At 36.2% G+C, this 27,910-nt stretch overlaps 1 protein-coding gene and 1 pseudogene across 5 annotated transcripts in view; both read right to left on the reverse strand.

The window, feature by feature from the left end:
* TOGARAM1 (TOG array regulator of axonemal microtubules 1) overlaps window positions 1–27,910 on the reverse strand; it is a 95,174-nt gene that overhangs the window by 13,894 nt on the left and 53,370 nt on the right. For all 5 annotated transcript variants that reach the window (XM_053656814.1, XM_053656816.1, XM_037158270.2 and 2 more), the window contains 8 exons: window positions 27,728–27,881; window positions 27,404–27,538; window positions 18,812–18,965; window positions 13,597–13,702; window positions 13,075–13,310; window positions 12,282–12,440; window positions 9,397–9,523; window positions 8,149–8,267 (listed from right to left, as the gene is read on the reverse strand). In XM_053656814.1, the coding sequence (XP_053512789.1) occupies window positions 8,149–8,267; window positions 9,397–9,523; window positions 12,282–12,440; window positions 13,075–13,310; window positions 13,597–13,702; window positions 18,812–18,965; window positions 27,404–27,538; window positions 27,728–27,881 (1,190 nt within the window). The remainder of the gene's footprint in view (window positions 1–8,148; window positions 8,268–9,396; window positions 9,524–12,281; window positions 12,441–13,074; window positions 13,311–13,596; window positions 13,703–18,811; window positions 18,966–27,403; window positions 27,539–27,727; window positions 27,882–27,910) is intronic.
* On the reverse strand, window positions 20,706–20,802 carry LOC119058824 (uncharacterized; annotated as a pseudogene).

A 27,910-nucleotide genomic window follows, 5' to 3' on the forward strand; every position in this document is an offset into this window, starting at 1 on the left:
TAACACAATACACTTCAGAGGAAAGATAAAGTAACATGAAAGAAGTCACTACATATACTACATTAATAAATTCATTAAAAAAGAGAAGACATTAAGAATAATAGGATATAGATACAAACATCATCAACAAAATATCAGCAAATCACATTTCATAAATTAAAAGAATCATACACAATAACCAAGTGGGATTTATTCCAGGGATGCAAGGATGGTTCAATGTCCACAAATCAATCAACATGATAAACCACATTAACAAAAATGAGGGATAAAAAGTCATAGCATCATCTTAACAGATGTAGAAAGAGCATTTAATAAAAATCAACATCCACTCATGATAAAAATACTCATATTGGATATAGAGAAAATGTACCTAAACATATTAAAGGCTATATTTGACAAGCTTACAGCTATTACCACAATCATCAACAAAAAGTTGAAAGTTTTTCCTTTAATATTAGGAACAAGACAAGGATGTCAATTCTCGCCACTTTTATTCAACATATTACTGAAAGTCCTAGCTGAAGCAATTAGGCAAGAAAAATAAATAAAAGGTATTTGAATTAAAAATGAAGTAAAACACTCTTTATTTGCAAGTTATATATTATATACAGAAAACTCTAAAGGCTCTACCAAAAACCTTTTAGAACCAATCAGTAAATTCAGTAAAGTTCAGGATTTGAAGTCAATATACAATATTCAGTTGTGTTTGTAAAACACAGAAACACAACAAAAAGTTTATAATAATAAACTATCAGAAAAATTAAGAAAACAACCCCAATTATAATTACACAAGAATAAAATACCTAAGAACTAGGGAAGTGAAAGACTTGTACACTGAAAACTGTAAAATAATGATAAAAAAAACCTAAAGACACAAATAAATGGAAGATATTTGTGCTAATTAATGGAAAGAAATAATATTGTTAAAATGTCCACAGTATCCAAAGCAATCTATAGATTCAGTTCAATTCCTATTAAAATTCCAAAGGTATTTTTCACAGCCCTAATATCTATGGGGAACCACAAAAGATCCAGAAGAACCAAAGCAATGTTGAGAAAGAAAAACGTAGTTGGAGGCATCACATTTTCTGAATTCAAACAATATTACAAAGCTACAGTAATCAAAACAGCACAGTATTTGCATAAAAACAGACATAAATCCATGGAACAGAAAAAAGAGCTCAGAGATAAATCCCCACATATATGTTCAATTAATTTATGACAAAGGAGTCAACAATATATAATAAAGGATAGTTTCTTCAATAAATGGTGTTTAAAAAAGCAAACACCCACATGCAAAAGAGTAAAACGGGACCCCTTTGTTACACTATACACAAAAATCAACTCAAAATTAATTGAGGACTTGAATGTAAAACCTGAAACCATAAAACTGCTAGAATAAAAAAAGGTGGTGAGCTTGCTGATGTTGGTATTGATAATGTTGTTTTTGGATCTGACAACCAAAACAAAGGCAAGAAAAGGAAAAATAAGCAAGTGGGACTATATCAAACTAAAGAGCTTCTGCACAGTAAAGGAAGCCATAGAAAAACTGAAAAGGCAATCTACAAATGAGAGAAAATATTTTCAAATGATATATCTGATAAGAGGTTAATATCCAAAAATATAAAGGACTCATCTAATGGAAAAAAAAAAGCAATCTGATTAAAATATGGGCAGGGGGACTAAATAGACAATTTTCCAAATAAGACATGCAAATGGTCAACAGGTACGTGAAAGGTGCTCATCACTAATCTTCAGGGAAATGCAAATAAAAATCACAATGATATATCACCTCACACCTGTTAGAATGGCTATTATAAAAAAGACCAGAAGCCTTGGTGGGGTAAGTTCAGTTGGTTAGAGCATCATCCCAATATGCCAAGGTTGCAGGTTCAACTCCTGGTCAGGGCACATAAAAAAATCAACCACTAAATGCACAAATAAGTAGAACAAAAAAACCAGTTATTTCTCTCTTCCTCCTCTCCTCTCTAAAATCAATAACTTAAAAAAATTAAATTTAAATAAAATAAAAAGACAAGAAATAAGTGGTGGCAAAAATGTAGTGAATCCTTCCCTGTACACTCTTAGTGAGAATGTAATCTGATACAGTATGGAGATTCCTGAAAAATTAAAAAATAGAACTACCAAATGATCCAGTAATTCCACTTCTGGTTTTATATCCAAAGGAAATAAAATCACCAACTTGAAAAGATATATGTATCACTAGGTTCACTGTAGCATTATGTACAATAGTAAAGGCATAGAAACAACCTAAGTGTCCATTGATGGATGAATGGATAAGGAAAATGTGGCATATATACACACGATGAAATCTTTCTTATTTTAATTGTTGTCCAGGTACAGTTTTCTGCCTTTTACTCCCATCCCAACCCACCCCCGCAGCCCTCGTCATCTCCCTCCTGTTTCCAGCCCCCCTTGCTTTTTTGTCCATGTGTCCTCCATAGTTGTTCCTGTAAACCCTTCCCCTTTTCTCCTGAAATTCCCTCCCCTCTCCCCTCTGGTCACTATCAGCCTGTTATCTATTTCAGTGTCTTTGGTTATATTTTGCTTGTTTGTTTGTTTTGTTGATTAGGTTCCTGTTAAAGGTAAGATTGTATGATATTTGTCTTTCACCACCTGGCTTATTTCGCTTAGCATAATGCTTCCCCAATTCCATCCATGCTGTTGCAAAGGGACAATGAAGTATTATTTATCCACAGAAGGAAGGAAATCCTGCCATTTGGGATGACATGGATAGACTTTGAGGGCATTATGCTAAGTGAAATAAGTCAGAGAGATACAAATATTGTATGACCTCACTTCTTTGTAGAATCTAAAAAAACCCAAACTCATTGATAAAGAAACAGATTGGTAGTTGCCAGAGAGTGAAAATGGGTGAAGGTGGTCAAAAGGCACAAATTTTCAGTTAGAAGTTTGTACTGGTGACTACAGTTAGTAATACTGGGCTGTGTATTTGAAAGTTGCTAACAGAGTAACTCTTACAAGGTCTTATGACATAAAGAAATTATGTAAGGTGATGGATGTTAACTATAACTTATTATGGTAATCATTTCACAATACATACATACATCAAATCATTATGCTGTATACCTTAAACTAATATAGTGTTATATGTCAATTATAGCTAATAAAATTGAGGAGAAAAAGAATGAACATAGTCATGGCACATTTATAAAATATATTAACTATTCAAAGTAAATGTAACATTAATGTATTGTGGAGACTATAACACTGGTAGAAGTAAAATGCATGACAAAAACAGCATAAAAGATGAAAGGGGACATAAAAAGATATTGTTGTATGATTCTTACTTTATACCTAAATTGGTCTAATATTATTTGAAAGTAGACTTTATACCTAAATTTGTCTAATATTATTTGAAAGTAGACTATTAGAAAAGGAAGATGTAGACTATTAGAAGAGGAAGTATGTAATATACATACATAAAGTATGTATATTACAAAGTCTAGATCAACCACTTAAAAAATGATGAGGCGATAAATGGAATACAAAAATAAACACACATTCACACATTAATCAAATCAAAAGAAGGCATGAAAAGAGAAAAAAAAGAAACAAAGACTATAGGACTAACTGAATAATACTATCAAGATGATAGGCTTTCACCCAACTATATGAGTAATTAACATCAAATATAAATGGTCAAATACCCCAAATAAAAGGCAGAGATTGTTAGACTGATTAAAAAAGCAAGACAATTACACACTGTCTACAAATAAAACCACTTTAAAAATACATACTAGGATATGGAAGTCAAAACCACAATGTATTAAAGAAAAACTATTCTGACACTTGCAAAATGATACAGAAAACTTTATTCAAGACTACTGCAATAGGGATCACGGCTATTGCAACAGGAGAGAAAAGTGTGTTCAACTCTGAATGCAGAGACGAATGGGGATTTACAGCCAACATAGTGAGGGGATCACTGGACGATACTAAGAGGAGACATCAAGTAGGCTACGTATGTATACATCAAAGGTGGAAGATGAAGAACCTAGTCAGATAACAAGGATAAGGTAGGGAATGACTTAGCAGGACTCTTTGCTAAAACTGACTTAGGTAGGCCAAGAAAGGTGCCCAAGCAGGAAACCCAGTGCAAAAGAGGGCTCAGAGAAGCAGATCTAAAATGTGGTCAGAGACAGACAGTCTGTCGAATAAGATACCAGTTTATATCTACTTGGATAATAAGTGTTGATGAAGATGTGGAGAAATTGGAACCCTCTTTATTGCTGGTGGGATTGATTGTAAAATGGTGCCACTTAGAAAACAGTCTGGCAGTTAGTCAAAAGGTTAAACATAGGGTTATCCTGTGACCCAGTAATTCTACTCCTGCATACCCAAGAGATGGAAATATATACACAACAAAATCCAAAGATCCATCAACAAAGGAATAAACAAATATCCATACAATGAAATGTTATTTAGTTCTAAAAAGGAATGGGCTATTGATATATGCTACAAACTTGGATAAACTTTGAAAACATAATAAGTCTAAGAAGTCAGTTACAAAAAACCTCATATCATTTGATTCCATTTATATGAAATACCTACAACTTTAAAATCCACAGAAACCAGACCGCCTATAGTTGGAAATGAGAGGATTGTGGAGAAATGAGTATGGACTGATAATGAGTATGGGATATTTTTTGAGGTGATGATAATGTTCTAAAGTTGATTGTGATGATGGTCCCACAACTTAGTGAATATACTAAAAAACCACTGAACTGTATGCCTTAAATGGCTCAATTATACAATATAAGAATTAGATCTAGTTATTTAAAAAAATGACATACCAAAAGAAAAAATATATATCATACAAACACTACTGAACTATTTGTCAAAAAGTCATAATATATCTGAACTTAATTAAATTGCACCAAAATACACAAAGCAAATAGAGACAGAACTGAAAGTGTAAGTAAACAATTTTACAAATATGGTTGGAGATATCAATACTCCTATCTCAGAAACTGATAGAGAAGAGACAGCAAATCAGTTAGGATATAAAAGACTTTACTAACACAATCAATCAATTTAACCTGAAATTTTAAAAAACATTACATCCAACCAGAGTATAAATACACCTATTCAAGTAAATATAAAAATATTATCTAACAAACTACACATTGGGCCATAAAAGAGTAATTTTAAAAGAACTGAAATCATATGGGCATAATTAATGACACAACAGAACTATTCAAAATTATGAATAAAAAGTTATTTGGAAAATCTCCAAATATTTGGAAATTAAACATACTTCCAAAGAGCTCCTGTATTAAAGAACATATTCCTGTATTAAGGAAAAAACCACAAGGGTATTTATTACCTAGCATTATTCAATACCAGGAGAAACCATCATAACATTATCAGGAATAAAACAGAATAACAACATCCACCTCCTGAACTGATGCACTGAGACGGGCATAACAATTTTTGTGGTGTTCTTGTCAAAACTGCATAACATCAGCTGTTACAAAACATCAAATAAATCCACAGCATTTTGGTGAGAGAAGATTCTTGATATGATTTCAATGTTCTTAAATGTATTGAGGCTTGTTTTGTGTCCTAACATGGTCTATCCTAGAAAACGTTCCATGTGCACTTGAAAAGTATGTATATTTTGCTGCTTTGGGTGAAATGCTTTTAAGATATCATCAATTGAATCCACTTGATCTAGTGTGTCATCTAAGGCCTGTCTCCTCTTTGATTTTCCGCCTGCAAGATCTACCCATTGAAGTCAAGGGGGTGTTAAAATCCCCAACTATGACTGTATTTCTATTGCTATCTCCCTTTATGTCCATTAGACTTGCTTTACACACTTAGGTGCTGCTGTGTTGGGTGAGTAAATGTTTACTACAGTTGGGTTATAGCTCCTTGTTTGATTGTTCCCTTTATCATTATGCAGTGAACTTCTTTCTCTCTTATTATTGCTTTGGTTTTAAAAGTCTGTTTTGTGTGATATAAGCATTGCTACCCCAGCTTTTTCCCCCCCTTTCCATTTGCATGAAATAGTGTTTTCAAGTTCCTTTACTTCTGGTTTGGTTTGTGTGCATCTTTCAATCTGAGATGAGTCTCTTGGAAGCAGCAATATATGGGTCTTATTTTCTTATCCATTCAGCTACCCTAGGTCTTTTGGTTGGCCCACTTAAGCCATTTGCATCTAAGATAATTACTAATAGATACCTATTTAGTGCTATTTTGTTATTACACTGTTTTCCTGTTTTGTTTTGTTTTTCCTTTTTCCTCCTTTTTTTGTTGTTCTTTTTCTTAAAGCAAGTCCTTTAACATTTGTTGCAGTACTAGTTTGATGTTAGTAAACTCCTTTAGCTTTTTCTTGTCTAGGGAGCTTCTTATTTCTCTTTGATTTTAAATGATAGCCTTGCTGGGTAAAGTAGCCTTGGATGTAGGTCCTTGGTTTTCATCACCTAGACCATTTCACACCACTCCCTTCAGGCTTGTAATGTTTCTCTTGAGAAATCAGGTGACAGTCTGACTGGTGCTCCACTGTAGGTAACTACCTCCTTTTTTCTTGGGGCTTTTGGGATTCTCTCTCATCTTTGAGCCTTGTCATTTCAATTGTGGTATGTCTTGGTGTGGGCCTCTTTACTTGTTCAGGACTCTGAGTTTCCTGGACTTGTGTGTCTTTTTCCTTCACCCGATTAGGGAAGTTTTCCATCAATATTTCTTCATATAGGTTCTTGATGCCTTGCTTACTCTCTTCTCCTGCAGGTACTCCCATGATGCAGATGTTACGTTTCATGTTGTCCAAAATATTTCTTAGGCTCTCATTAAAAAATTTTTTTTTCTTTTTGTTGCTCTGCCTGCATGTTTTTGCTGCTTTATCTTTCAAAACACTAATTCTATCCTCTGACTTATCTAACCTACTGTTTATTCCTTCCAGTGTATTATTTATTCCAGTTACTGCATTCTTTATTTCTGACTGGACGTTTTTTATGGTTTCTGTGTCTTCATTCATGTTGTTGAGTATCCTCATAATCATTACTCTTAACTCTCAATCTGATAAATTGTTTGCCTCTATTTCATCTAGTTCTTTTGGAGAATTTTCTCTTTTCATTTGAGATCTGTTTCTTTGTCTTCCCATTTTGGCTGGCTCTGTTTTCCACCTTAGATGTAAACTAATTAGCCACTAAACCCATCTGTTGTTAATCTAAGCCAGCTGTAATCAGCAGTCTGGTTTAAGCACCACAGGGCAGGGCAGAGTAATTTCTGTAGTAGGGACCATTACTTCCCCCCACAAGCTGATGCCACTTGAAGAGGAGTGTTTTTCCTGAGAAAGATGACTTCTGCAGTATTGGGAAAACTCAACATAGGGATCCTCGAAGGGACTCTTGCAGTTCTCTCCCCAGACCACCAGCCCCAGACTCTCAAGTGTCTATAGTCCACTCTGATCTCCCTCTTCTGGAGCCCAGGGTAAGTGACTGCATATGAAATTTTGTGCATTGGTTCTTTTAGAGTCTCTCTGCATCTCCAGTCATCTCTCCTTGGAACACCAAAACCTCTCTGCTTTTCACAACTGGACATTATCTGGGTTCCTTTGTGGCTCTGGCGCTGTAGGCTGGGGAGTCCAGGTTGGGGTTTAGACCCACACTTCTCCGGGAGAATCCCCCAGCTGCTGAAATATGCCTCTGCAATTTCGGCAGCCCCCTGTGGGTGCCCTACCTGCCTCTCACACCTCTTCTGCACTGCCTACCAGTCTTGTTGTGGTGAAGTGGTTTCTTCTGAAGCCTTGGTTATAAGGTTCTCTCCAGCTAGTGTGCAGCTGGTTATTCTGGATGATTTCTCTACAATTTATTTATTATTCCAGACTGGTCCTGGCAGGTTAGTGTAGCTTCCTCTTAGTCCTCCACTAGTTTGGATCTCCCACTTTACTAATGTTTCATACATGTAAAAGCAAGAAGGTGTAAGTATATTTATACTTGCCTTTTAAATCTAATTACCTCACACTTCCTAAGTCCTTAACAACTTTTAAAACTCCATTAAAATTTGGTAAATACCTCTGGGACAGCTCATGGAAACATCCAAATGAGACTATTACCACCAGGGAGTAATTTCTCTAATGATGTGCACTATAAATGATCCTACCTTTCGGCTGAATTGAAAACATCTCTAGAAACAGATGATGACCTTGTATTTCCAACACCACCAGTATGAGATCGTCTTCCTTTTGCTGAAGGAGTATCTAGTGGTAAATCACCCAAACCCTGTAAGTAAATATAAGGAAAGGCAGTGTAATGAAAGCTTTATAACTAGTATATTGAACTAACTCTCAAAATGTAATTTTCATAAACACCATTACTGATCTTTTTTTAATGATTGATACATTCTCCTCCCATGATACTTGAAATGATTCACAAATACAATACGCTTCATTTGAGTAAGATTATTTTTTTCATGGTTATTTTAGTAAGTTCTGTATTGATGAAGTTGAAGTCTTTAACACCAATAGGCAGAAAATATATTTTAAAATGTGTATTAACATACATCTCTGAAATATCCTTTCATAAATTAATGCTTTGCCCAGGGTTATCAGAGAGAAATAACATAAATTACCACAAAAAATTTTACATTAAACATATTTTTACAAAAAATTATTTCTAAAGGGAATACTTTTTTACAAGATAATTCCACATTTTCTTTTACTCGATAGTCCCTAAGCCAATCATTTCACAGACATTTCTTTTTTTTAATTCTCTTTTTAAAAAGATTTTATTTATTTATCTTTAGAGGGGAAGGAAAGGAGGGAGAGAAATATCAATGTATGGTTGCCTCTCATGCACCCCCTGTTGGGAACTGGCCTGCAACCCAGGCATGTGCCCTTACTGGGAATCGAACTGTGCTCAATCCACTGAACTACACCAGACAGGGCTCACAAACATTTCTGAATTCCATTTTCACCAAGATAAATGGGGCTTCGCCCCAAGGAACTCTCTATCAGTGTTCTGCAGTGTGGTAGAAGCTCTAATAGTGAAACATACAAGCTAAATAAAACAGGCACCCAGTATGATAAGCATCACTATCTTCATTTTATACAAATAAAAATTCTGGTTAAAGAATGATGTGCCTAAAATTATATATAGTTGCTAATTCTCAGAGCTGATTCAAACCCAAATCTTACAACTCCAATAATCCACAGTACATTCTACCTAACATCAAGCTTCTGTGCAATAAACATTTAGTAATACCATGAATGTCCACTTAGCACTGCCACTGCTGAAATGCTACTGTAGATATATTCTAAATATAAATGAAAAAGTAATTATTTCTTTTACCTTCCTGGGCAAATGAACTCTGCTTTGAAAACTGTTTACATAATAAACTCTTCCCACATACCTTGTGTCGTAAGCTCTTAACAGATTCCTTAATATATGGCAAATCTTTAGATGGGACATACTTTTCCAGCATTTTATCAAAATTAGGATGATACATCATGAGGAAAAGCATCTTTCGACCATAATACCTATAAATATTTGAGAAATACGTAAATAATTTCACATCTTAACAAGCTCAATTTCTGTGCTTAGATATGAAGGGCCAAAAGCGTTGATTCTGTATTTCAGGCACCTAGGGTCCATATCAAGGCTGGCCTTTGGCAGAGCTGTGAGTTAGGAGAAGTCCTGGGCTTCTTGCCCAGTGACCTTTTGCTGCTCATCTGCTTGCCAGATGTTTTGGCCTGAGTCAACCTTTCCTTGGTTCTGTATTTCTGACCCTCTGTCTTTTTTCCTAGTCACAACTTACCTAGGTTTCAACTTGTCAGAAACCTATTCTCTGCTACCTAAAACACACCCAGGGTTAGTTGATAAATCGTGGTTGGTATATTAATGAATGTGTGATGCTCTCTGAACTAGGTTTTTTACATTATATGACTTTTAAAATAATTCTCTTAGGACAATACTTTAAGTGAAGATGGCATTCTAATGGCAGAAAATGAAATATCATGGAAGTGCATGCTAAAAATATCTTTGGATACAGAGATTTTACAGTATCTTATAATACCATATTACTATTTTTCAAGGAAGGGTGGCCCCAAAATAAATTCGTTATACTTTTGCCTATAACTTAGGATATGTATATGGGACTAGAAGAACCAGAGAAGGCAATGCTTTTGAGGGGAGATGGGTATAGGCTGATCTCAGTATCATATATATCAATAGGTTCTCAAATATAATGAAATTATAACAAGTGTATAACAGAATAAAAATTACCTTTTCTCTCCCCAGAACCAGAATAAAGTCTACACCCGGAGAACAGCTCCTATTCAGTTATAGTTTCAAAGACAATTCTAACTTTTAGCCCTTATAGTCTTTAGAATTTAAAGACTACAGGTTTACCAGAGACCCTAACTTGGGAATGGCTAAAACAAACAAGCAATCAACGGGAACACAAAATGTGAGAAATATTAAAACTGGAAATTTGTAGCCATTTTATAATTTTAATTTTCCAATAAGAATCTAGTAAGTGACAAAGGGATAATAAGAATTACTATGCCATTAAGGAAAAGTGACGACACAAAACCACTATTACCTTTTATTGCTCCAAACAGTCTATTATGATCCAACCCTCCTAATTTGTTTTGAACATGACCGTGGCATGAAGAACTTCTAAAAGGTGCCCTAAAGATGTCCTGCTCTTTCAGAATTATTTTATGTTATCTGGTACAGCTGATCTGAAGGTAGGGAGGTCATTAAGAAACACGTATAAAGGACCCATGGACAAAGCCAAAGAAGGGTAGGGATGAGGGTTGGAGTTGGGGATGGGTGGGGGAGGAGAAAGTGATGGGTGGAAAATGGAGACAACTGTACTTGAACATCAATAAAAAAATAATAAACCATAATTTGCTGAAAAAAGAGATAGGGAGATTATCTAAATCAAATCTATTCACATGAGCCTTAAAAGCAGAGCACTTTCTGTGGCTCACAGCAGAAATAAGAGATGCTAAGCATGAGGAGGATTCAGCTTACTGTTGGCTGGCCACAGATGGAGGGGGCTGCATGGATGCATGAGAAGGAATTCTGGTAGCTTTAAGGAGCTTAGACAGAACCCTGACAGTCAGCAAGGAAATGGATTAACTCAGTACTACAACCACAAGGAACTAAATCTGGTGAAAAACCTAGAAGCAGATTCTTCTATAGATCCTCTCGGTAAGGGTCTAGCACTGTGATCACCTTGATTTCCACCCTGTGAGATCCTAAATCAAAGCCAGTTGAACCATGCCAGACTGCTTACTTAAAGAACGGTAACCTAAAAAAAATCTGTGGGGTCTTACACCACTATATTTGTGGTAATTTGTCATGCATCAATAAAAAATTAATATATTTACCCTCTATATTAGCTTTTGGTATAATGACTTCCATGGGATTAACTCTAGCTACCTAAAGTAATGGGCATCTTTGCCTTAAAATGTTAAAAATTTGATATCCTTTTTCACTTTAGTCTCCATGAACTCAGGAGTCATTCTCTTCCCATCTACTCTAATTTCATATGTAACTGCCATTAATTTTTAGACTTTATGTGGGGAATTATCAATCACCCACTCCAACCTTCCTAATTTTATAGATGAGAAACAAAAGCTAACAAAAGATGAATAACTTGCTTAAGGGAAAACTGTGATCGAGGCTAAGAATTGAACCTAGGCTTCTGACAAAGTCCAAAATTTCTGTCACCATTACACCTATTGTACCATCTATCTGTTAATTATTTTGTCATCTTTCTGTGACTGTTCTTAACCTTCATAAAATTCTTCTTTCAGTACAGACAGAAATCAGAAATTCATGGAATTTTCCTGAGTACAGATATCTCATGTTGCAGGAGATGGTATGCAATTTATTTTCTCATGTGCACTTAATTTCCTTGATTTTACCTGACTGCTTGGAAAATATATCACTTCCCCCTAAATGCATTACCTTACATTTACCCACAGTGAAATTCTTCTGCCACTACTCTGCCCATAAAGAATAGTGCTGTTTTTGTGCAATTCATCCCTGTGACATGGCATCTTACTACACAGAACTAAGTAGTGTCACGTATAAATTTGGAGAATTCACTATATGCTCCCCCAAAATCATTTACAGATTGGTTAAATAAAACCATTCCCCTAGCACCATTCCTTGGAGACACCACTTGTCCATTTAGAAAAATGTTCATGCTTTTTAAACCTTGGCTTTTTTTTTAAGACCTTCTACTAAGAGATTCAGCAAATATTATTAGCAGCTATTCACCTGGTTTCTTGTGAGCTGTCCTGAGCAAACTTAGCAGCGGCTGGTAATATACGATCAGCCATATCTTTTGTTCCAGATAAAATATGATCCAGCTCCATAAATCCCAACACATCTGATAGGTGCTGTGCTGTACATTTTCTTACTGCAGTGTGTAAATGGCTACAAGGAAACATGATGAATTAGAACAAAGTTCATATATGAATAATTTTCCTAAAATACACCTTTAAAGTTACATGATTAAACTACTATTAACCTTCATAGACCATGAAAGCAAAAATGACAAATTACTTGCATTAGCTATTCCTCCCTAGTAAGTTAAAAAAAAAACCACCAAAATTAGGTCATTAATGTTTAGTTTTAGACCTACAAAAGTATGTCTAAACACTGTTAGAATGGTGGTAATATTATTCTTTGTAAGGTCAGTACCTAATATGTTTATCACACCCAAATTATTACTGTTTTTTACATTTAACAGTTTATTTTTTAAAAGATTTTATTTGTTTATTTTTAAAGAGAGGGGAAGTGAGGGAGAAAGAGAGGCAGAGAAGTATCAAAGTGTGGTTGCCTCTCAAATGCCCCCCCACTGGGCCCTGGCCCACAACCCAGGCATGTGCCCTGATTAGGAATCGAAATGGTGACTCTTTGGTTCACAGGCTAGGGCCACATACAAATTATTTAATAAATGGTTTTCAACTGAAATAATACTGAAATCTGCTTGTTTTTCTTTTTATGTCAGATTACAAACAATTGCTTTTTTAGTTTAAGGGCATATTAGGATTATTTTGAACGTTACCTTTGTCCTCCATTGATAAGAGAAACAACTGCACGTGCCGGAGTCACACTACTGACCATAGCTTTCAAGGCTTTGTCAACATCTTCCCTTATAAATGTGTTTGATTCTCCTGCCTTATGCAACAAAACTTTCACTGTAGTATCTAGTTCTTGATCCATGCTCTTTTTCAGATAAGTGAAAAGATCACTTAAACACACCACAGCAGCTCGAGAAACGCCAGAGCGTAAATTTTTCACCTAAAAAAAATTTCCAAAATGTACATTTTGCTGATATTCTGAAAGAAAATCAGTAATAATGCCTTTGCAACCAAATTTACTGTTAAAGTAAGACGTTTTAATATATATTATCTTATGTCCTAAAAGTTAACATTTAATACATTTTTTAAAATGTTGACAAGACATGAGTTACTTAAACTATAGCTTGCATACTCACATCATCTAGTACAGTTTTTTAAAAGATAAATGTGGCTTATTCATTCTTCGCTATTCAAACAATCTTTAACTCAGCTAAAGATAAGGTTACCTCTTGAACTACTGCAAAATTTGTTTCATGCAACTTTGTGTTCAATATTTCAGAATGGAAAGCAGCTAAGCATCTAATAAAATTCAGTCCCTCAATTTTCTTCTCCCTACGGGAAAAAGAAAAAAATAACAAAATCATTTATTAAAATGAGGCAGAATGGCTTCTTTTGTGTTTATGAAATACTGCCAATAAGGATATTTTGTCTATTTTCCCTTGTCACGTAGCAATGTCAAATAAAATATGTGAAGTTGTGTTGCACCAATAGTTCTCTTTTATGATTCAAAAAATCTAAGAGCCAAAACCACTACTGACAAACTTAAGTTCATGTTCTATAAATAAAAGGAACATTTTTTCCCCTAGTGAGAGTGCCATATTATTTCTAGAGAACAGAGGGAAAGGAATGGCAAACAAAAGGTGAGGAGGGAAGCAGTAAAACAAAAATGGAAAAAGGAAAGTAACTACCTGTTACCTTGTTGGTGAATACATAATTCTAGAACAGAAAACCACCAATAGGTGGTTCTGTAATTTGTATTTCTTTTATATTATCTATTGCAATGATTTTCACCCTTTTTATCTCACGACACATATAAGCTACTACAATTCTGCAATACACCAAAAAATATTTTTTGCTGGTCTGACAAAAATAGGTATAGTTTTGATTCATGTACACCAATGACTATTGTTGTGTTGGCTATTGTCATTTTTTTATTTGACAATCACAGGAAAAAGAGGTCAGTGCCCTGAATAAACAATCAGGTATTACAAATCCTTGTAGTACATCTGTTGAAAATCTTTGACCTAAGATAATGAGCCAAATGAAGGGTAGGTGGATGCTAACAACAACAGGGTGGACTCAACTGGAACTTACACACATTTCAAATTTGATGGTTTTCATCTTGTGGGTTTGACAATGTGAGCTAAGAGGAGATTCCTTAATTGGTAATATTAATGGCGATTATATTTTAAAGCACTTAAATTCTCTGAGAAGTTATGGAAACAGAGAAAAGACCTAAAAATCTAAGAGTAAACCTACTTAGTAACTGTGTGGTATACCCTGGCCAGGTGGCTCAGTTGGTTGGAGCATCGTCCAATGCACCAAAAGGTTGTGGGTTCAATCCCTGGTCAGGGCACATACCGAGACTGTGCGTTCAATGCAGGGTCAGGGCACATATGGGAGGCAACTGATCAAGGGCTTGGTGATGATGAACTCCTTGAACTTGACCTTATCTGGGAAGCACTTTATCTGCCCTTCCATTCTAAATGATAGCTTTGCTGGATAGAGAAATCTTTGACGTAGTTCCTTTTCTTTTCATGACTTCTAATAGTTCTTTCCAGACCCTTCTTGCCTGTAAGGTCTCTTTTGAGAAATCAGCTGATGGTCTTATGAGAATTCCTTTGTAGGTAACTATCTCCTGTTCTCTTGCTGCTTTTAAGATTCTCTCCTTATCTTTAATTTGGGGTAATTTAATTATGTGTGTTTTGGTGTGTTTCTCCTTGGACCCAACTTTTTGGGGACTCTCTCAGCTTCTTGAATTTGTATGTCTAATTCCTTCTCCAGACTGGGGAAATTTTCCTTCATTTTTTTTCCGAATAAATTTTCAATTTCTTGCTCATCCTCCTCTTCTCTTTTTGGCACCCCTATGATTCAGATGTTGGAACACTTATAAAGTTGTCCCGGAGATTCCTAAACCTCTCCTCATTCTTTTTGAATTCGTGTTTATTCATGGTGTTCTGGTTTAGTGTTAATTTCTTCCTTCTGTTCCAAATCGTTGATTTGAGTCCCAGTTTCCTTCCCTTCACTGTTGGTTCCCTATATTATTTTGCTTTATTTCACTCTGTATAGCCTTTGCTTCTTTTATTTCATGGCCATACTCAAATCATTTCTGCGAGCATCTTGATTACCAGTGTTTTGAACTCTGCATCTGATAGGTTGACTATCTCATCATCACTTAGTTCTTTTTCTGCAGTTGTTATCTGTTCTTTCATTTGGACCACATTTCTCTGTCTGGGCATGCCAGTCTGGGTTAATGTTTCTTCTTCAACTCCTTGTTTGTCAGACTTCCATACCGTTAGACTTTGTGGTAGTTGTGGTTGTTGTTGTTTTTTAAAACGTATTTATTTATTTTTAGACAGTGGGGAAGGGAGAAAGAGAGGGAGAGAAACCTCAGTGTATGGTTACCTCTCACATACCCTGCCCTGGGGACCTGGCCTGCAACCCAGGCATGTGCCATAACTGGGAATTGAACCAGTGACCCTTTGCTTTGCAGGCAGGTGCTCAACCTACTGAGCCACACCAGCCAGGGCTGTTTTTTGTTTTTAAATTGGTTGTTTCCTTGTTTTCATTGTGTGAGCAGATGAAGCGTATCTAGCTCTACCTCCATCTGGGCCAGAACTCACAGCCCTTCTTGTGTATTTTTTGTAATATGTATCTTTTTTCATAAATGTTCCTTGTGGACCTGAAACAATGTGAATCCTATTATTTTAGATGGAATATTTAAACATGTCAATTAGTTCAACAGTGTTCAAATCTTGTATATTCTTAGTGATTTTCTTTCTACTAGGTTCAATCAATTAATGGGAGAGGGTAACTGAAGTTCCAAGTGTGTTATTTGTTTATTTTTCCTTGCTGGTCTACCAGTGTTTGCTTACTGTATTTTGAAGCTCTGTTATATGGTACACAAATGTTCAGGATTGCTATGTACACTTGATGAATTACCCCTTTTCATTATAAAGTGACCCTCTTTATACCTGATGCAATAAGACAAAATTTTAACATGGCACAATTCCTGTCTCCCAATGTAGACATAATACCTGTATAATACCTTTCCCTTGAGGGTGCATAGATGGGATATCACTTCCCTCAATCACGCTACATTATAAGGCAAAAGGAAATTTACAAGTTGTCCTATGGCTCACTGATTCTCTTTTTATGTATTTCTTCTAGCTTTCTTAACACATGGATTAGAATTGTAACTATAGTAACAATGTCCTTTTTATAAGTTTTTTCTGTATTATTTTTGGATTACTTTCAATTGTTTAACTTTTCCCTCCTCATTACGGGTTGTATTTCCTTATTTCTGTGCATGCCTGGCAATTTTTTACCTTGGATACTGGTAAATATCCAAGCATAGTGACTTTTACCTTGGATATTGTTGTATTCCTATAAGTATTAAATTTTTTTCTTCTTTTTTTGATTCCAGAGAGGGGGAAGGGAGGGAAAAGGAGAGGGAGAAAAAGTGGAGAATTCCGCACGCCACCACAAGAGCCACAACAGCGAGCAGTCAAAAAAAACCTGACTCCGCCTTAGGTAGAAAGGACATATTCTTGGCCTGGTATATACTCTAGGGATTGTTCCCTATAACTTCTTCAAGTGACTCTTGATCTGGTTTCCAGTAATTTACTCACATGCATGCCCTGACCAGTACTCAGCTAAACATTTGAGAAGAATCCTCTGATGGTCTCTGGGTTTCCTTGTGGAGCTCTATCCTCTCTGGCATAGTGCCCTGCAAACTGTAGCTACCATGGCCTCCCTATACTCCCAAGCTCCATCTCCATGTCTGTTGATACTAGATGGTTTCTTCCTCCTTGAGCTGTGACCTGGACACTCTGTAGGAAGTAAAGCCAGGACAACTATAGGGCTCACCTTCCTTATGTCCCATCTCTCAGGGATCACTATATTTCACTGCCCAATGAACAATATTTTAAAAACAATTGTTTCATATATTTTGAAACAATTTCTTTAGTGCTTTCAGATGGGAAGGCAAATCTTGTATCTGTTAATCCACTGTGGCAGGAAGTCAAAGTCCAAGAGTTCTATTTTGGACATGTTAAATATCCAAGTAGGCATCCAAGTAAAAGTATCAAGGAGGCAGTTGAACTACAGGTTTAAAACTCAAGAAAATACCAGGGACCCAGATACACATTTATGAGAAATCAAGAGTACAGATGAATTTTAAAGCTATGAACCTTAGTGAAAACATTTAAGAAAGGTGTTGGTAAAACATGGTTCACAGACCAAATTTGGCTCCACCAGATTTTTTTAAGTGAAGGTTTTATAAGTACAGTTTATGGGAGCTCAGCTGTGCCCACTTATTTTTATAGTCTATTAGGCTGCTTTTGTACTACAACAGCAAAGTTGAGTAGCTGTGACAGAGTCAATCTGACTTGCAGAGCTTAAAAATACTTACCAGCTGGATCTTTACAGAAAGATCACCAGCCCTGATCTATGGAATGAATGTAGACAGAGAATAGCAATGGACTGAATTCTGGAGCACTCCTCACTTTTGAAGTAAACAAGAGAGAAAGCATCAGAAAGTACTAAAGTAGGAAAAGAATCATGACCCTGATTTTCCAAGGTGAAATGAAAAAAAAAGTATATTAAGAAGAAGGGCATGTTGACCATGTCAAATGTTGCTGAAGGCTAAGTAAGATGAGGACAAATCAATGATGAGTGTAGATTTAGCAAAATGGTCACTTATATAGTGTTAGTGAATTGTTGGTCATTGTGGGAAGGGCTGAAAGCCGATTAAAGAAGATGAGAAGAGAACATGAGGTAAAAACTAAAGACAACAAATTAGCCTTTTAAAAGACTTTAGCTAAAAAAAGGGCAGGAAAGAAATGTGAAGATGTGCAATTTAGGCAGGTTTTTAAAAAAGAAAAGCTATGATAACACATTCTATGTTGAGGAATATAATCTAGTAAAGAGAAACTGATGAAACCTGTGTAGGATGAGGGTGGAAACAGATAATGAAGGACAGAGGAGTAAATGGGACAAGGGCAACCAGTGGATGCTCCAACAGAAGCAAGGGGGGCCAGGCGCCACTGTCTTTATTTCCCTGAGTTGGGCTGGGCTGGCTGGGTGGCTGCTGCAGCTGTATTAGTAACAGATAAATATTTCCAGGATTGCTGGAGGGTGTATTTCAGAGAAACACTTGGAGAAATGGTGATATTTATATTCTAATGCCAAAATGTTTTTATAATCTATAATAAACCTAAACTATGCCCTTATAGTATATAACTTATAACTGGTAAATATAGTAATAATAGAACCAAACTTCAGCTACATTAATGAGTTAAAAAAATTCAAACTACCTAAGAAGTAAAATAATTATTTCTAAGACTATTTTAATAGGAAATGTTTCAAGGTTTTTAATTAAAAATTTATAGAAAAGTTTTGGAACTCAGCTTAGTTTTAAGTTAAGAATGGTGAACTTACCAATCCTCATCAGCTAAAAGCTTCAGGGCTTCTATCAGTGCTGTTTCTGGTTTAGAAAATGGTCGTAGTTCTGATGAATCCATTATTTCTGGACTATGAGTGACAGAAGGCATCCTTTCTTTATACTGTGGAATGGCTGCAGCAGATGATTCGCCTAAAATTAAAAAAAAAATTTAAATAAAGCACCAGGGAACTCTGATACAAAGAGATACGAATGGTATTCTGATTATAGATTCTATAAATGTATCTTATAAGGACTAGTACTATTAATTTAGTGTCCAACAAAAATGTAGTATCCAAATGCCAAAGCTATTTCAAACTTTACTTTTTATACACAAAATTATTAAGTTACATATAATGTAAATATAGATGGGTTTTTCAGTTATGAGTCATATAACAAAGACTAGCTTCAAGGACTAAGAAGCATATGATCCCACTTTGTTAAATCGTGAATACATACCTGTTTTACTATACAATGGATGACTAAAAATGAAGCTTCAGGGTATCTGCATATAAAATTCTAGTTGGACTCTAAAAATATCAATTTTTGCTACGGGTACAGAATAATAATATATCACAAATTCTAAGCCTATTATGTGTAGTAATAAGAACAATGTTTTTTCCATAATCAACTACTTTCCAGATGCAAGACGCTGCCTTCGACCGATGTTGGGGAAACAGATCACCATCCCTAAGTGCTCGTGATACTAACTGCCCTGAGGGTGCTGCACAATGTAAGACATGGAGGTGTTGAAAAGAAAATGATCAGAAAGATCAAATAGAATGCGTGATGGCCTTTATAAAGGGTTAAGATTTATTAGCTATTTTTCATGTTTATATTACCCTTAAAAAGGTAGTGTTAGGCAGTAGGAAATCATTACCATAAAAGTATTATCAATCATGCTATTCGTAACAAGATGTTATGTAAAGTACATGAGATACACAAATATTTCACTTGATGTTGTATGCTAATTATGGGTTCAAATATATTTAAAATTCAAAGACAACGAGGTCTTCCCAATGTTAGTTTACTTTTACTAAATACTCTGTGCCAAATCTTGTAACTGCTTTTAAAAGCTTTACTACATTTAATTTTCTCATAAAAGCTGAGTTAGATACTCTCATTATCTCTATTTTGCTGCTGTAAAAATAACTGAGTTTAATAGAAGATTAAATATTTATTCAAAGTCTCAGCGATAATGAGTGGCAAAGGCAGGATTTAGATCCAGGTCCACTATCACCTTTGACTTTGTATAAAGAGTCTAGGAAAAACTCCTGCTTTCAAGAAATTTATCGCATACCTGACAAGAGATGTTCAAATAGATAAATATGGCATGTTGGGTTACTATAGTGATAAATTAGTAACAGTTTTTGTTAAAATAAATCATACATGATAAAAATGATTTGACAACAGATATAATAGACCTAATTTTATTTTTCTTTAACATTTATTTATTTATTTTAAAATATTTTATTTTTATTTATATTTAGAGAGAGAGGAAGGGAAGGAGAGAAACATCAATGTGTGGGTTGCCTCTTGTTTGCCCCCAGTGGGGACTTTGCCTGCAACCCAAGCATGTGCTCTGACTGGGAATCAAACCAGCAACACTTTGGTTCGCAGCCATGCTCAATCCACTGAGCTATGCCAGCCACGGCTTTAAGTTCTTTAAAAAAAATTTTATTGATTGATTTTAGAGAGGGAGAGGAAGGGAGAGAAACATCGATTTTTGTTATTCATTATTTATTCCTTCATTGGCTGATTCTTGTATGTCCCTTGACCAGGAACCAAACCTGCAACCTTGGTATATCAGGAAGATGTTTAACCAACTGAGTAACTGAGTTAGGCAAAAATAAAAAAATTCAATTACACTTCACATTCAATATTTTTTTGTATAAAAATATGGAATGCTTCACAAATTTGTGTGTCATCTTTGCACAGGGGCCATGCTAATCTCTGTGTTCCAATTTTAGTATATGCGCTACTGAAGCACTCACCCTCATTTTATTATTTTTGGTGATTCAGATGTATTCTCATTAGGTTTCATATATAAGACTGGTATGTATAACTTGAACAACAATTAAAATTAAAAAGAAAAAATCCTAACATAAAAAAAACAACTGGTATGTATAAGTAAAATCCTTCAGCTTTTGAATGTGACAACCCAGAAAGAATAACAAATACAAAATACTAACCATTATTTATTAAGATTTTGCCTGGCATTGTGCTAAGTGCTTCACTTACACGATCTAATTTCATTCATTCAGGAACCCTATCTGATAGTTATATTATTTGTACATTATGAAGAAATTGATGCTAAAGTTTTAAGGATTCCTTTTCTATATCTACTCCACCTCAATTACAGAAAGAATAAGGCATTATGGAGATGTAGTAGATAAACACCAAATTTTCAGCCTTGTAAGTTATATCAGTATTCATTTTTTCACCTGAAAAAATTAAACAAAATTGTAGTCTGGAAAAGGAGGTGTACTGAGTATCAATCTCAAGCAGTAAAAGTTTTTTTAAAAACTTCTCCTGTAGACTGGTATTTTTATAAAATACAATAAAACTGTCATGGCGGTTTAATATAAACTGTTAAAATAGTTATAAAGGTTTACTTTCACTTTTTGTATTTATCTTGTCAGCATATTCTTCTGTTCAGATAATACAAGGGTGGGCTTTAAGGAAGCACTATCCTTTGCTTCCTAGAAACAAAAACTGTGAAGCCTCCATTATAGGCAAAAATCACAAAATTAGTTGATGTCTCTAGCAAGAATGAATACCTAAAAATTTATGACTTGTTGCTATTTGTACTGTTCGCTACTGCTAACTAATGGCTTAAGTAAGGAGTTTTGTGTGTTTTCCTCCCCACAGATTACCTGACATTAATAGTGAAATTATTTGAGAATGCTAATAGGCTTAAACTTCATGAACAACTAACACTTAACCCGTTCTTAGGGCCAAGTTTATCCAGTAATTTTATAGGCCAACATCTCTCATTAGGCATAATGTCCAGAATTATTAGTTCTAAGGATACAAAAAAATTTTTAAACAAATTTTATCGAGACTTCCGCCAAGATGGAGGTTTAGGTGGATATGCCGTGCCTCCTCACACAACCAAGTTTAGGGACAACTAAATATTAGCATCAGAAAACACAACCAGAACACGGAAAACTGAACTTTTCGGAAGTCCGCTAACAACAAATTCTTCAACCCGACCGGTAAGGGGCAAAACCGGCGACTGGTGAGGAGCTGCAAGGGAGGGCTCGGTCGGACCCGGGCGCGGAATCCAGACGCGCGAATCCAGACGCACGGGTTCCAAACCCAGGATTGGACCTAGTGAGCGACCGAGCAACCCACCGGGTGAGCGACTGCAGAGGAAACAGTGGGGAGGCGGTGCAGCGAGTTGACTGCGGTTGCCTAATTGCGCGCGAGCGAGGGAGTGGGCGGTTGGACCGGCTGCAGCGGCGATACAGGGCGCCGCCATTTCCCCGCTCTGATCACGCCCCCACATACAGCGTCACAACCCAGCGACCTGGGAGTCCAAGGCGCAGTTTCTCACATTTAAAGGGCCAGAACAGACCAAAAATGTCGCAGGGAGACCTCAAAGCCCCAGAGATAAATCTAAGCGACGAAGAAATAGCAAAACTCTCAGACGCACAGTTTAAAACACTGGTCATCAGCTTCCTCACAGATCTGGTTCATTATAGCCACAAATTAGAGAAACATATGAAGGCTAAATTAAGGGAAATGAATGGAATTCCACAGGAAACCCATAGAGATGAAAAGGAAACTGGGACTCAAATCAATGGAGTGGACCAGAAGAAACCAAATAATGGCCAAACAGAAAAGAGTCAAGGAGCAAGAATTCAAAGAAATGAGGAGAGTCTTAGGAACCTCCAGGACATCTTTAAACACTCCAATATCCGAATTATAGGGGGTACCAGAAGGGGGAAAGACACAACCACCAGTGGAAAAACTATTTGAACAAATAATAAAAGAAAATTTCCCCAATCTGGCAAAGGAAATAGACTTCCAAGAAATCCAAGAAGCCCAGAGAGTACCAAAAAAGTTGGACTCAAGAAGAAACACACCAAGGCATATCATAATTACATTAGCCAAAATTAAAATGAAGGAGAGAATCCTAGAAGCAGCAAGAGCTAAGGGGACAATCACCTACAAAGGAGTCCCCATCAGACTGTCAGCAGATTTCTCAAAAGAGACCTTACAGGCAAGAAGGGGCTGGAAAGAAATATTCCAAATCATGAAATCTAAAGACCTACAACCAAGATTGCTCTATCCAGCAAAACTTTCATTTCGAATGGAAGGACAGATAAGGTGCTTCTCAGATAAGACCAAATTCAAGGAGTTCATCATCACCAAGCCCTTATTATATGAAATGTTAAAGGGACTTATCTAAGAAAAAGAAGTTAAAGAAACATGAACAGTGAAGGAACAAGCTCACAGTTATTAACAACCACACCTAAAACGAAAGCAAACTAAAAGAACAGCTAGATCAGGAGTGGAAATATAGAAATGAAGATCTCAAGGAGGGTTAGCAACAGGGGAGTGGGAGGAGGAGATGGGGGGAGAAGGTACAGAAAATAAGTAGCATAGACAGTAGATAGAAAATAGATGGGGGGGGCAAGAATAGCATGGGAAATATAGAACCTAAAGGACTTGAGACACATGGACATAAACTAAAGGGGGATAATGGTGGGGTTGGGGGGGCAGGGTGGAGGGGAATGAAGGGGGGAATAGAACAACTGTAACAGCATAATCAATTTTAAAAAAATAAATTAATTTTAAAAAAAAAACAAATTTTATCTTATTTTTTTAAATTGAGGTATGATCAACACATAACATTATATTAATTTAAGGAGGATAACAATGATTCAGTATTTGTAGACAGTGCAAAATAATCACCAGTTAAATCTAGCAACCATTGTCACCATATAATTACAATTTCTTTCTTTTAAAACTTTTATTAATTTTTAGAGGGGAAAGGGGGGAGAAAGGGAAACATCAATGTGCAAGAGATACATACATCAATCATTTTTCTCTCACACACCCCCAATTGGGGACCTGGCCCACAACCCAGGCATTTGCACCTTGACTGGTAATCAAACTGGCTACCTTTCCGTTCAGAAGTGGGTGCTCAGATCAGGAGTGATCAAGAGTGAACCACAGAAATGAAGACCGCATGGAGGATTAGCAACAGGGGAGTGGGAGAAGAAGAAGGGGGGAGAAGGTACAGAGAACAAGTAGCATAGACAGTAGATAAAAAATAGATAGGGGGAGGGTAAGAATAGTAGGGGAAATATAGAATCTAAAGAACTTGAGACACGTGTTCATGAACTAAAGGGGGGAATGGAGGGGGAGGGGTGTGGGGGGTGGAGGGGAACAGAAGGGGGGAATAGAACAAATGTAATGGCATAATCAGTTTAAAAAAGTGTTGAAAAATAAAATAAATAAAAATAAAAATACATTACTTAAAAAAAAAAGAAGCGGGTGCTCCATCCACTGAGCCACACCAGCCAGGGAAGATTTTTTGTTCTTGTAATGAGAACTCATTTTTTTGAAAGATTTTATTTATTTTTAGAGAGAGGGGAAGGGAGAAAGAGAGGGAGAGAAGCATTAATGTGCGATTGCCTCTTGCACACCACCTACTTGGGGACCTGGCCTGCAACTCAGGCATGTGCCCTGACCAGGAATCAAACTGGCAACCTTTTGCTTCTAAGTCCGACGCTCAATCCACTGAGCCACATCAGCCAGGGCAGAACTTTTAAGATTTACTTACTTAGCAACTTTCACTTGTTACAACAGTTACAACTTTCAATTCTTAGCAATAGTTAATAATACTGTACCATACAGTATTATTAACAACAGTTAATAATATTGTACCATACAGTATTATTAACTCTAGTCACCACTCTGTACATGGTATCCCCATTACTTATTTAATTTATAACTGGAAATTTGTACCTTTTGACTCCTCTCACCTATTTCAACCTCCCTGCCAAACCTCCCTTTTAGTAATCATCTTTAGGATACAGATTTTTAAAAATTTTCAAGACATCTTGCATTATAAAATAAATACAAGCTAGAAAGAACCTCAGACTATCTAGATTAGTTCAAATCTTTTATATTTATCTCTGAGAAGGCTAAATATGTTGTACAAGGTCATACTGTCATACTTCAGTACTTGTAGGCTTCAAAACTTGTCAAACGCTATATACTGGTTGCATTTTGGTGAGAAAAAAAATGTTTTAGCCCTTAGGGCTTGCTTGGGAGTTGTCACACTTGCTAGAACTTGTATGAATCACAATGCCACCCCACAAAAGAAAAATGCTTCATTGCTCAGCCCTCATTGGTTCTGGCACTCATCATGAGTTCCAGAATGAATTAACAATGAGTACCGAGGTACCAATTTATTTATGTATTTTTTTCTATATTCCCTAGTTTTCTTGGTTGATACCTAGACTTCAGATCCAACATAAATTTAAAATAGTTTATTATAGTTCATACAGTTTATTCCTCAGAAATAATTAATAATAATAAACAAAAATAATAATCCTTACTGTTTTAGGTCCTGCAATAATTCACTTCAATTTCTAATTTACCTAATTGCTACTATAACTAAGACCTATTCAATGTTTTTAAAAACAATACAGGAAACATACAGCCTACTCTTGGTCAGGCACAGAACCTTGTCAGTACTCAATGAAACCTGAATAAATGAATTATTGATAGTTTTGAAATGTCTTTGTAAGCAGGGCTGGCACAAATGGAGTATTATGAAAGACTAGGAGATGGGATCACACTTATTTGTGTTTCTATAGAAACTATCTGAATATTTGTTTTATATGGGTTTTTATTCAGTTTTCAAATTCTACTAAGGAGTGCCCCTCAGCTACCAGCAAGCATTTGTAGCTTGTACATTGGCAGAACAAGCTAGAAGCTTAGTGCTGTGACCTGTTTTATAAATAAAGTATCTTGAAAATCAGGCGGTGGGATATATTTACTGGACCATACAATGTGGCTCGCCTTGCATGTATTTTTACAAGTGGGAATTAATGTTTTTATTTTCCCAAGGGCTGAGAAAATTGTCCTTGAGGACTGAGGAGTTGCTGGTCTTTGTTATTTTGAAACTCTATGGACATGCCCCTTTCGGGATGGGCATTTTTATTTCCACTATGTGACTCCTGTATAAAGTTGGCTGTGGATTCTCACGAGGAAGACAGATCTGGTCCTATGCCAGTAGAAGGAAATGGATGAATAAGGAGGGCCCACATCCCCTGCTGCTGACAGTGGCCAATGTCTGCCATAGTGGCTCAGCCCTATTCCAAATATCCACAGAGGCGGCTGTGACATGGCCCAGGGCCCCTTGTTAACTGGCCTGCTCCTGTCAAAGCCAGTCCCCAAGGAAGGTGCACTAGGCCCTTGGAGGCCTGCCTGCAGAGACTGGGGACATTGCCTTTCCACCTGGATTTCACTCTTAGGATAAGCTGCACAATTACAAGAGTCAGGAATATAGTACAACATTTGGCAGTCATTTTAATAAATTCAGTTAAAAAAAAACACACAATATAGGAAACATGGAACCTACTCCTGGCCAGGTATAGAACCTTGTAAGTACTCAGTGGAAGACAGAAATGATAAAGATAGTTTTTAAAAATCATGACCTAACACAAACCAGCTTCACAATCTCAGTTACCTTACCTATAAAATGGGAAATCACTCCTCAGCAAAACAGAAATATTTGCAGGGAATACAGAAGAGATCTTTGAGATAACCTGGACTTTTGAGATAATTTAAATATTTATAAGGGCAGAAAATGAGTCCTATTTCCAGGTCACAAAGCTAATTGAAAGGCAGAACTGATATTTTGTTGGGTACCACTTTGTATGGTACTGGGAATTGCCCCTGTGCAAGCCAGGCTTTGAATGAGGGTCTCTAATGTAAGTCTTAACCAGAATGCTGAAAATGCTGTGAGGCACGCATGACCTGATACTAGCACCAAGGGTTCCCATGGGAAATCAGGCCTAAAGAATGCATTATACCCCTTGAGGCTTGCCTTTGCATTAACCCTGTTGCCAGGAATCAGATATCTAAATCCAAAGCTGAAGGAATGAACCCCTAATCTCATGAACCAAGCCTTAACCACCCTCTAGAAGTCAGCAGACCTAAAAGACTCTGACCTGAGGCAGACCTCTGGTTTCCTCAATTGTTATTTAGGAGATAATATCTGTTTTATGTAACTATGGTCTTTAGACATTGATTGATGAGCTTTGCATGCATTCCCCCGCATATACGGTTCTTAATAAAAGCCTCAGGGCTCAGGGCTCCTCTCCTCTGAGAGATTATGCAGGCTTTTCTACCCAAGCAGATCTTACATTGATAGCCTCATTTCGTCCATGACTCCAGGGGACACTGTGGGACAGGGTCCCCCACATCATTTAAAAATCCAGGTATATCTAATGACTCCTACTAGTTTAGTGCTCTCTTCATCACAAATGAACTACCAGATGTGGTCTCTTCAGTTTAACAAGCATCTGTGACATTACTCTTTACATTGAAACAAGTTGACTTACCTGAATCTGAGAACACTAAAGATGATGACCTTTTAAAACTGGCCCCATCTTTGAAAAGAGGGTTGAAAGTAATGTTCTCTAAAGAGCAACTCTCATTTTTGGATATTCCCACCTCATCTTCAAAAATATTTAAGTCTAGAAAAGAGAAAAACAATTGATCAACTTCCTCTTTATGAGAAATAATATTTATTCTAATAGAAGCTACTGGGTCTTGCAAATTTCAGCATATTCCACTATTAGCCATGTATATTCCCTTCAGCTAAATGATAGTACATTAAAACATTACTAGTTAGAAAAACACACCACAAGCAAAGTTCCACTTACTTTCAGATGCCATTTTCTCAGTTCCTATATGTTTCATTTGTCCTCCAAGATTCTGTTCCTTCTTTTCACAATCTTTAATGTCAAAAGGCTCTTTTTCCTCTCTTCTCTTTTGTTTTATCTTGTCAAAAGTACATTTTGAAACAGAAATTTTGATCTGCATGAAAGAGTTGAAAATATCTGAAA

The sequence above is a fragment of the Artibeus jamaicensis genome, unplaced genomic scaffold, assembly GCF_021234435.1.
Source record: "Artibeus jamaicensis isolate MK-2021 breed Jamaican fruit bat unplaced genomic scaffold, CSHL_Jam_final scaffold_286, whole genome shotgun sequence".
Taxonomy (NCBI): Eukaryota; Metazoa; Chordata; class Mammalia; order Chiroptera; family Phyllostomidae; genus Artibeus; species Artibeus jamaicensis.